Source organism: Alternaria alternata (genome assembly GCF_001642055.1).
Source record: "Alternaria alternata strain SRC1lrK2f unplaced genomic scaffold CC77scaffold_35, whole genome shotgun sequence".
NCBI classification, from domain to species: Eukaryota; Fungi; Ascomycota; class Dothideomycetes; order Pleosporales; family Pleosporaceae; genus Alternaria; species Alternaria alternata.
Window position 1 is genome coordinate 260,557 of NW_017306224.1, and position 10,229 is coordinate 270,785.

The 10,229-nt window shown below is 50.5% G+C and overlaps 6 protein-coding genes across 6 annotated transcripts; 5 read left to right on the plus strand and 1 right to left on the minus strand.

Annotated features, from left to right (window-relative positions):
• Nucleotides 1-601: 601 nt before the first annotated feature.
• On the plus strand, nucleotides 602-1,653 carry CC77DRAFT_1100298 (hypothetical protein; the record flags this gene model as incomplete). The annotated part of the gene is made up of 2 exons (XM_018530059.1): nucleotides 602-755; nucleotides 812-1,653. The coding sequence occupies 2 exons, from the start codon at nucleotides 602-604 to the stop codon at nucleotides 1,420-1,422; spliced, it is 765 nt and encodes a 254-aa protein (XP_018379533.1). The 3' UTR covers nucleotides 1,423-1,653.
• A 209-nt stretch (nucleotides 1,654-1,862) lies between these two features.
• On the plus strand, nucleotides 1,863-3,372 carry CC77DRAFT_1100299 (NAD(P)-binding protein). Its single transcript, XM_018530060.1, has 4 exons — nucleotides 1,863-2,233; nucleotides 2,291-2,520; nucleotides 2,593-2,939; nucleotides 2,993-3,372. The coding sequence occupies exons 1-4, from the start codon at nucleotides 2,129-2,131 to the stop codon at nucleotides 3,241-3,243; spliced, it is 933 nt and encodes a 310-aa protein (XP_018379534.1). The 5' UTR covers nucleotides 1,863-2,128; the 3' UTR covers nucleotides 3,244-3,372.
• On the minus strand, nucleotides 3,290-5,370 carry CC77DRAFT_580861 (hypothetical protein). Its single transcript, XM_018532342.1, has one exon. The coding sequence runs from the start codon at nucleotides 5,162-5,164 to the stop codon at nucleotides 3,335-3,337; it is 1,830 nt and encodes a 609-aa protein (XP_018379535.1). The 5' UTR covers nucleotides 5,165-5,370; the 3' UTR covers nucleotides 3,290-3,334.
• Nucleotides 5,371-5,575: 205 nt separating this feature from the next.
• On the plus strand, nucleotides 5,576-5,962 carry CC77DRAFT_910116 (hypothetical protein; the record flags this gene model as incomplete). The annotated part of the gene is made up of 1 exon (XM_018533640.1): nucleotides 5,576-5,962. A coding segment is annotated over one exon (387 nt), but the record flags the coding sequence as incomplete, so codon positions are not given.
• Nucleotides 5,963-6,514: 552 nt separating this feature from the next.
• CC77DRAFT_949568 (hypothetical protein) lies at nucleotides 6,515-7,426 on the plus strand (the record flags this gene model as incomplete). Its single annotated transcript, XM_018535266.1, has 2 exons — nucleotides 6,515-7,015; nucleotides 7,172-7,426. 2 exons carry the CDS (start codon nucleotides 6,515-6,517, stop codon nucleotides 7,424-7,426), a joined length of 756 nt encoding a protein of 251 aa, XP_018379537.1.
• Nucleotides 7,427-7,531: 105 nt separating this feature from the next.
• Nucleotides 7,532-10,229, plus strand: CC77DRAFT_1026162 (HET-domain-containing protein). The gene has a single exon (XM_018526205.1). It carries the CDS (start codon nucleotides 7,981-7,983, stop codon nucleotides 10,186-10,188), a length of 2,208 nt encoding a protein of 735 aa, XP_018379538.1. The 5' UTR covers nucleotides 7,532-7,980; the 3' UTR covers nucleotides 10,189-10,229.

Sequence of the window (10,229 nt, forward strand, 5' to 3'; positions counted from 1 at the left end):
TATCACCAAATGGAGGAAGGCTACACTGGCAACCAGCTCATCTTGGGGTCATGATTGACCCGAGATCATGAGTGAACGAACCTCTGCTATCATCAGGGTGCAGAGTGAATCTTCCCAGAGGCATGCGACAGCTGTCATGGTTTTGCAAGACGGCTCTATCAGCCATAGGTATCTTTTGCGCATCAGGCTATGCGCTCACCGATACCATTACACCATTTAATTCACCCCGCATGTCGTCAACGATAAGGCACACCACATGTCAAGTGACCTTGTCATTGCATCGAGTGCGATCTGATTCGTAGTAGAGGGACAAAAATCGTTCTTCGATGTCAGGCTGTGCGCAGATCGGGGGCCGTTTCGCGCAACCCTCACTCCCAGCTTTGCGTCACTTCGCATCGTGATTCGTACCGTCTTAACTCAGACCGCGAGAGCCAAGTTGGAAGGGCACCGAAGGATTTGCAACATGGAGATAGGCTGATTGTGACGTTGTACAAAGCTGTCGCAGCTACGAAAGCGTACGACAACCTTTCCAAAATCTTCGAGTCATAAGTGCATCAACATCAGCCCCATACCGGACGACAACGACCCGGTCTTTTCAAATATGTCTACAGAAAGAGGCGACTTCTACTACCCGCTTGAGGAAGACCATCTCAACATCAATTACAATGATCAGGTGGACGTGTATTGGTGGTCAACATTCGCGGAGCTGCTGCTGATCAATTGCTCTGAGAGCGTCGCCGGAGGGAAGGGCTATAGTGAGTCAAAGTATGAGCCGTTGTTAGTGATTGCGCTCGACTGACAAGGTCTGAAGACTTTAGAAGGAATATCAATGAGAACGGGACGGAACGCTGGGGCCCGATCCAGCTCTCGCAGGAATTTGACGACTGGAGCAAACCCGTTGGCTGCCAGCTTGCTATTTTCGCAAGTGGGATTGGAAGTATTACTGGTGCGACAATAGGTGTCACTTCTGATCCTACCCATAGCGCATCAATCATGGCGATGTCTTCGACTGCGGCAAAGGACCCTGTAATAACCCCCTCCACGACACCGGCACCAAGCGTGACACCAAGCTCTGCAGCTCCCACAACAACACCTACAGACCCGATAGTCACAGGGTCCACAGGCGACGGCGGCGGCCTGTCTACAGGAGCAAAGGCCGGCATTGGTGTTGGCGTAGGTGTGGGCGCGATTCTGGTTGCGGCCGCGGCATACTTGTTCTATCGCAATCATCGCAAGATGAAAGACCTGAACGCAAGATTGAGCTACCAATCAGAAGCGCAGCAGTACAGCAAGCCAGCCGGCGTTGCGGTCGCACATCACGCAGGCAATGAGTACAATAGTCCGTACAGCGAGGCTACAGCATGGTCGCAGGAACATCATTCACCGCAGGCGCCACCACGAGAGCTCGGGGGTTCGCAGTAAGAGCGTAGAGATTTGCTGTAGTGGGCGATCATCTAGATATATTAAGAAGAGAGCCACGCTCGTCAATTTAATCTTTTAAGGCGTATGACAACTTACATGACCAGAAAGATTTGAGACAATTCGAAAGGATGGGCCGAGGCGTGGTTAAATTCGAAGATGGCACGGTGCTCTCGAATCGGCTCATGCGCAACGCTTCTTAGGACGGCAAGAACAGCCAACAAAATCAAGCCCCAAGCATCGATCGTTTACGATTGACATCTGCAAATCGGGTGCCCGATGGTTCCGTCAACTTGCACTAATGACGATGGATCGCGCAAGATAAGGTGCAGCCTTGCGCGATTCCACATCCAGAGCCCGCGCGGGTGTTCCAATTGAGGCTAGCGTTGCCGCCACCAACTCTGGCCGCGCGCGCAACCTCAAACGATCTCTTTGACCAGGTACTTATGCACTTCAGGCCCCAAAGATGCCAGGATATGCAGAATTTCTTCAGTCCGACGGGAATTATGTTGCGCCGGAGACTGTCAGAGAGGCGCGTATAAGAAGAGGTGGGTTTCGTACTTTTGCGACTTTCGACATCAGCACCAGCGGACACCAGCCAGTTTAGCATCTGCTATCATCGCATCATCTCTCTGAGATTCGTCGCATCAACACCTTAAATTCTCTATAAGATAGCTATTCGCTCCCGTCTCAAGAACATTTATACGAAATGGTCACCGTAGCAGTCATCGGAGGGACAGGCTCTGTCGGCAAAACAATCGTCGACGCTTTCCTAGCAGAAGGCACCCATGAGGTCATTGTAGTCTCTCGCAAGGTTCGTGATCATACTTCCATATCATCAGGTAAACCATAAGCACTAATCAATATGCAGGTTCCGGAAGGCAAGAGCGCTGCCAAAGTCATCGCGGTTAATTACACCAACGTCGAAGAGCTCACCAAGACGCTTGAGGAAAACAATATCCATACCGTCATTTCAACCATTGTCATGTATGATCCTGAAGCTGCACAGGCAGAGAGGAGCTTCATTGCAGCTGCAGACAAGTCCTCCTGTACCAAGCGCTTCGTAGTGAGTAACTGGGGCAATGCTACGCCCGAGGAACCGTACGTATTTCCTTTCTACCTACACCCTCCTTCCTTGCACTCAGGACTTCTAGCCTGACAATAGTTTGCTAGATCTCTCCAGCTAGAACTCAACGGCCTTCGTGAGCCAAGTATCGCCGCTGTTCGCAAGACCGGACTGGAATGGACGCAGTTCTACGTCGGCCTCTTTCTAGACTACTACGGTATGCCGCACGTACCCACCTACCTTACACCTCTCGTTGTGTTCGTGGACATGGCGCACAAGACAGCAGCGCTCCCTGGTAACACGGGCGATGAAACCGTAAGCTTCACGTACACGCAAGACCTGGCAAGATTTGTAGTCGCAGCCATGGGTTTGAAACATTGGGAAGAAGCGCTGCATTGCTACAGCGAGAACACCTCTTTGTCTCGCCTCGTGCAGTTAGCTGAAGAATCCCGCGGTATGCTTTCCGCCTCCTCCCCAAATCACGAACCACGTATTGATGAACAATAGGTTCAAAGTTCACCGTGACTTTCGACCCTGTCGAGAAGCTTGCACGCGGCGAGATTACCGAATTGCCTACTCACCCACATTTGTACCCGTACTTCCCCAAGCCGCTACTTGTCGGCCTCTTGGCCAAGTTCGGGCTATGGGCTGTGAATAGAATCATGTTTGTTCCACATGAAGGAAGTCTGAATGAGAAGTTTCCTGAGATAAAGCCAAAGAGTGTGGAGGAAGTTGTTGGGTTCTGGAAAGGGAAATGAGTTGTTCTTCTTCTGTGTTGCGAGAACGAGCGCAAAGTATTGGGATGAACGAGATTCGGTTTTACGATTCTAATGTGAAATTAGATTGTAGCTAGACTAATAGAATTGGAGAACCCAGTATGCTGAAACAAGAGGCAAGATTCCAGCTGATCATGTTCGGCGCTTCTCTTCTTTCCCATACCTTTACCATGATTTGGCGTGCGTCATCTAGTGTTCCAGCTGTGTGAACCTTGCCTAGACCTGCGAAGAGTCTTGAGAAGAAGGTCTCCTCTTCTTCTAGGGCTAGACAACCAGCGACGCATATCGGCCAAACGAGTGCGCGCAGCTGGTGCGCCGGGACATCTTCGAGTAATACGATGATATGACCAATGTTGGTTCTGATGTCCTGACTGAGCAACTGCCAACCGGAAACGACGACTGTGAGGTACAGCTGTGCTGCACGTGCCCATATTAGCGTCGAAGTAGAAGACGCGGAGGGATTGAGAGCTAGATCAAGCGGCCCGTGGGTGTGAGAGTCGGACACAGATCGTGTGATCTCCTCGTTCTCAATCCCAATCATGTCGCTTTCGAGTGAATGAGCGATTTGTGAGGCGCGATTAACGAGTTCCATGGCATCTAGGCTGTTCGTAGCGATTTGTTCATTCTTCCAAACATTCAGCATCGATATCTCGGCGATTGACCTCATGACGCCATTGCGACATCCGACAACGGTGGAAAGGTGAATCTCGGCATCGCTAGGGAGACTAACTCCAACGTCCTTCTCAGCGAGGAGTGTGGAGTGATAAGGAAGAAGCGTTGGAGGTTCTTGGAGAGCGATACTTGCTAAGATGTCGACGAAGATCAGTAACGCCGCACAGAATCTGACACCAGCTTGGGCAGGCGACCAAATGTGAGTGCCATCGGCAGGGTTAGTCCAGAGTGGAGGCTCGATTTGTAGGAGAACTGTTGTGATTCCTGACTGCATTTGGTTCTCGTGAGACGACGAATCACAGCCCATGATCTGTCTGAGCAAAGTGTACGCGGGCGAAAGATGGGAATTCGAAGGAGCGGCTTTGCTCAGTGCCATCTCGAAGATGAGGAGGTGAACAATGTTTTCCAAGGCCTCAACCCTGGCTAACTGCTCGATGTTCTGCGTGTGTAGATCGAGAGCCAGTATATTCTTTCTTAGGCTATCGAAACAATTCTCAGCATGTCGCTCAACTTCATCCCAACGCAACATTCTGCATTCGGCATGATCGCCAGAAGTACCCTCCAAATCGATGAGTGCCATAGTGAAGAAGTAACACGATATGCTGAGAGCGGCATGATGTGCGATGCGGCTTTTCCCCAGTAGCTGCAGAAGCCAGCTCCGACCTGTGTCGAAAAGGGAGGGTCGGTAGAAGGGGAAGAGTGCTGGAAAGACGAAGTCGATGTACTTGTTGATGAAGTCTGCTTCGATGGGTGAGTTTTCCCGCACGGGTTGAGGGTAGTGGTAGTGTTGCACATCGTTGGATAGCAGAGAAAAGGGAAAGGGCACGGGAACAACGGGAGGTGTTGGGATGCTTGTTGGGGCCGATGTATGTTCGTTTGGTACAATTGAATCCGGGAGGTCGATCGACGAAGGAAACTTCGATACCACCATATCCGGTATGATATTGAATTGATGGACAGCTTCTTCTTGTGTAGTTCGGTTAGTGGCAGTGGTGGACTTCTCTCTCCTCAATGCTGCTTTGTGTTTCACTTCCTCTTTGAGCGAGATGGCTTTCTGTCGTTGTTGCTCGTCAGTATCCATCCAGTGCGGCTTCGGTCCATAGACGCAGGCGATCTCTAGACTATCGCAGTCTCCGCAGATCGGTTGTATCTCGTCGCATTTCTTGCGACGTAGCTTGCACGTCCAGCAGCTATGTTGCCTCGCGCGTCTATGCCTCCCTGTCACTGGCATGGTTGCAATGGTATGATCGCGATATTGAGGAGTATGCGACCGTTAGAAAAGAGTCTAGATGCTAATCAGGCGTTCTGTGGGGCGTAACACATCCTGTATCTGTGCGCACCCTGTGCACTTGCTGTCGTGCACCGGATAAGCTAGGTCACAGGCCACAGTACTGGAACAATGCCCAAGAGGATGTCTCTCGGGTGAGTGAACCTGGGCAGTTTTGGCTATCAGCTATATTGCGATTGTTCGTTGACTAGGGTTTTCGCTGGAAGGTGCGATGAGGGTCGCGCCACCTTCACACTGGTTGGGGCCCCGACGCGGGACGGATTACAGTAACCGTGCGCCAGATGAACACCGTCGCCAGTTGAACACCCCACCAACAACAACAACCCAACTTCAACGCGTCATAACTCAACCACCATGAATTCGATTCAAGAAGCGATTGCAGAAATCGAATCGCGCGATCCAGGAGAACAATTCTCGTACCAACAAATTGCTAAAAAGTACAGCGTCAACCGCGTTACGCTGATGAGACGGCACAAACACGAAACCGAGGACTATAGCGTACGCAACCAATCCCTCCACCCAGAACGCGAAGCCGAGCTTGTACGATATATCAAAACGCTTACCGAACAACGTTTGCCACCTACAAGAACAATAATACAACAGTTTGCTAGTCAGTTGGCTGGCAAACCGGTCTCCGAAAGCTGGGTTGACCGGTATCTCCGCCGGCATCCCAACCATCTCATCTCTCGCTCAGGCAAAGCCATGGCCAAGGAGCGTACAAAAGCTGATTCAGGGGCTAAGTACAGCTTGTATTTCAAGCTTTTACATGAAAAGATAGAGGAGTACAACGTACAACCAACACATATATTCAATATGGACGAAAAGGGGTTTCAACTTGGCCGGGTTGGCAATACAAAACGTATATTCAGTAGAAGACTGTACGAGCAAAAAGGGGCAAGGCAAGCACTTGAAGATGGCTCAACTGAGTGGATAACGGTTATAGCTTGTATTTGTTCGGATGGTACAGCTTTGAGTCCAACTCTCATCTTCCAGGGAGCCAACGGAGCCGTTCAATCGAGCTGGGTTGACGCTGTACAAGCAGAAGAACACTCAGTATTTACTACGTCATCACCTTCTGGCTGGACCAACAACGATATTGGGTTAGCTTGGCTCAAGGGGGTATTTGAACGGGAGACCAGACGATACGCTTCAACTGGGTATCGATTATTGATCCTTGACGGCCACGGATCCCATGTAACCATCGACTTTATTGAGTATTGCCACGACAACAAGATCCTCTTGTTTGTATTTCCACCTCACGCTACCCATACGCTTCAACCACTTGATGTAGTGATGTTCAAACCCCTGGCAACAGCTTACTCAACTCAGTTATCTAGATACCTACAGGACAGCCAGGGGTTGCTCAATTTGACCAAAGGAGACTTCTTCCCGCTCTTCTGGAGGTCCTGGACCTCTGTATTCAGGCCTCAACTCATCAAAAGGTCTTTTGAAGCCACCGGTATACAGCCAGCCAACCCAGACGCTGTACTCAAGAAGTTTGCCAAGGAGGCTTCAGATTCTGAAAGCAGCCAGTCAGTCCTCTCCGGAGACGATTGGCTCAAGCTCAAATCAATCGTACGCCGTGAGGTAAAGGATCAGAGCAGTAAGGACGTCAAGAAGCTTCAACGAAGCTTGTGCCACATCTCAGCTCAAAACAGTATACTTCATGAGGAGATCAGGGGCCTCAGGCAGTCCCTAGCCATCAAGGAGAGGCGACCAAAGCAGTCCTTCACCCTCCAGCTTAATGAGGACGAGGTTTACCATGGGGGAGCCAAAATATGGTCGCCCAGGAGTGTACAACGAGCTCGCGATCGTCAGGCATCACAACAACAACAAGCCGAGCTTGAAAAGCTTCAAAAAGCCAAGCAAGCCGAGATCAAGAAGGCAGCACGCGATTGTGATCTTCAACTCAAAGCTGCGAAGCGTGTTAAGCGGGAGAAGGGTTAGGAGGAGACCAGAAAGCGGAAGGCCGCAGAGAAGGCTGAAAAAGAGCATCGTAGAAGCCTCCGCGACGCTGCCAAAGCTATACAATTGCCCCAATCGGGTAAGCGCAAAGCTTCAAAACCTCATAAGCCAGCTACAAAGCGTCAAAAGCGTGGTGGTGTTGCTCCAGCTGTGGTGGGAGCCGCAAGGGGTGCACCAGCTGTTCTACCGCGTAGTCGCCGTGATCGCGTGATAACGCCCTCCAAAAAAAATTCTGAATAAGCCAAAACTTTCGTAGGCCTATATATAGTATAATCCCAGCTTTGCGCAATTTTATTACGATTTGTGGTGGCTCTACAACCTCATCTTTTTGACTATATTGTTGTTGGTGGGGTGTTCAACTGGCGACGGTGTTCATCTGGCGCACGGTTACTGTAGCCCGCTAGCTGCTGCCTTGCACCCCGCATGCATCAACCCTTCTTTCCGCTCCACTATACCTATGGTCTTCGCAGTCGCAGAGTCTGTATCATCGCAGAATTGCGCGTTTGCTGTTTTTACGAGAAACAAGTCGCATACGATGCTTATCGTCACCGCCGTCGTGCATCTCGATACCCCGCATTCGCACCCCAGCCTTCTCCCCGAATCCCTGTGCAGGTCTCAAGGCTGACTGACAGCAGTCAGAGTTTCTCCACCGTCCTCAGACCTATCTTCCAGCTAATGCCTCGTTGAGCCGTGCGCTAGGGTATGCTTGCCTACAAGTGGCTAGATACGCGACCGCTGCCTACGACGTTATTTTGGCGCCGACACCCCTTTTACTTCACTTCTCCTTTTTTAGCATGGCGAGCGAATTCCAGGAGAGATACGCACTTCCTTCGGAGTCCTCAAAACTCGACAGCAACAAGTTTTCGTCTTCTATGGGAGATGCCTATCAATCCCTCGAGCTTCGGCCTGGCGCGAGGACGATTCGAATACTCCATCTACTACCTCTGTCTACAATCGAGAAGGGTCAGCAACTACAAGGCACCCTCCAGGTGTACAAATTGAGCCTAGGCTATGATCAAGAACAGTTTGAAGCACTCTCATACGTATGGGGTACAGAAGAACATATCGACAACCGCCCAGTCATCAGATGTAACGGATGCGACATACCCATCACGGACAACTGCCGCGACGCTCTGACACAGTTGTCGCCTAAAGATGGATATCGAAGTATATGGGTGGACAGTATCTGTATCAACCAGAAGGACATGGAAGAGCGTAGTCAGCAAGTTGCCATGATGCTTGATATCTACAGCAAAGCAAAGACAGTGTTAATTTGGTTACACACCGAGGGAGTGACTAATGTCGAGACTCAATGCGCAATTCGATCTATACACGCAGCGAAAAGTTGGCACGTAGAAGAAGACTTTGAACGCACACAGGACGCTTTGTCTTTCTTATTAAGCAGGTCTTGGTTCTCCCGAGGTTGGACTTTCCAAGAGCTCATTCTGGGATCAAATCCGGTGTTTCTCACAATCCAGGACGAACTACCATGGCACGAAGTCAGCCACCTCGTTCTAAGATACGCCTCTAAAACTCACGCCCAGCCTTCACTCGGAAGATTTCTGTCGCTCATAAGACTGTGGTCTACTGTAAACACCCGCAACCGCATGCGCCTTATCTTGATGGAGAGCAGCACGTATGTCATAGCTCTTGGGTTATATCTAAGTTCTGCAGAGTACTTCTGCCAGAGGCATCTCTTTATGTCGCCCCAAAATGGACGCCCATCGTTCCTGGCCATCATACGCGACATCATCTTCTATTTGTTATTTGGCTACTCAGCCACCTTGCAAATTCAAGAGGCGCCTCCTTGGATAATAAGTGGCTCCCTACGCATGATGTACCCTCTAGGATCAACCCTGAAAGGGATGATTATTCTGGGAGCTTTGCCGGCATGCGGATTTAGTCCTGGTCTACAAATCCCGTTTCCATGGCCCAGAGGCTGCCCCAGGCGACAGATCTTCATTCTCTCAGTATTGTGGATAGCTAAACGCCTGGGTAAAGAATATTTCGTACGGCAATGCCGTGCATTTATAGATGCTGCATACGTGGTCATGGTCGTGCCTCGCACCGTGTACGCGCATTACCGGCGGAGGGATCTCCACAGCCTCTCCTACCTATATAGCCGCAATCGCCAGTTGGAATGTGCCGGCTTGATGGAAGCCCTGAGGACTCGGCAGGTTCTTAACATGAAAGACAAAGCTTATGCCATGTATGGTATACTTAAGAAGATCGGAGTGTGTACCAAGCGCGCAGACTACTCGACATCATGTCAAGAGATCTACTTGGATCTCTTCCTCAGTCTCATTAGCTGGCGGGCAACTATGCTTGCTCTCCTTATACACGCAGGGAAAGTTTCGTCTAAAGTCCACGACATGCCATCCTGGGTCCCGGACTGGAGAACTGACACCAATTCCGCCTGGTTACCAGAAGACGTTCTACGTCGCTGCACCTCTAAAAGCGTTTACACTAGTGTACGGGAGTGTGGACTGCCCTTCTATTTCATCGATCGTAAAGAACTTACTGTATTGGGACGCCAGCTGGACATCGTAGCTTCAGTTGTGCAACTTCCGCATACAGCCCTGTCATATCCTGATCCTGCCGCGCTGGACGCAATCTCCCAATGGCTTGCATTGGTGCGAGGAATCACGCGTGAGACAGAAGCACTCGACCTACTTCATCTTCTAAAGCAAGACTTGAGAGGTGGCGGTATTAGCTTACCTCATCGAGCGAACTCCCGGCCATCGTACCGTGATCTGGATACTAATGCAATACAGGTCAATCTCCAGCGCCGTATTTGTGGGAAAAGACTTTTGTTCGTCACCAAGAACGGCCGTTACGGAACAGGCTCGCTCAACATCCAAGAAGGTGACACTGTACATCTTATCTCAGGCGTTCCTACGCCGTTGTGCTTGAGGAGGCAAGCAAGCGGTGATAGATACGAGATCTCTGGGCCTACCCTAGAGGATGTGCGCGATTGCACTACAATCGCGCTGTTTTGTTAGTAGCGATAAGAATGCGATAAGAAGCGAGGCGTAGGATCGCG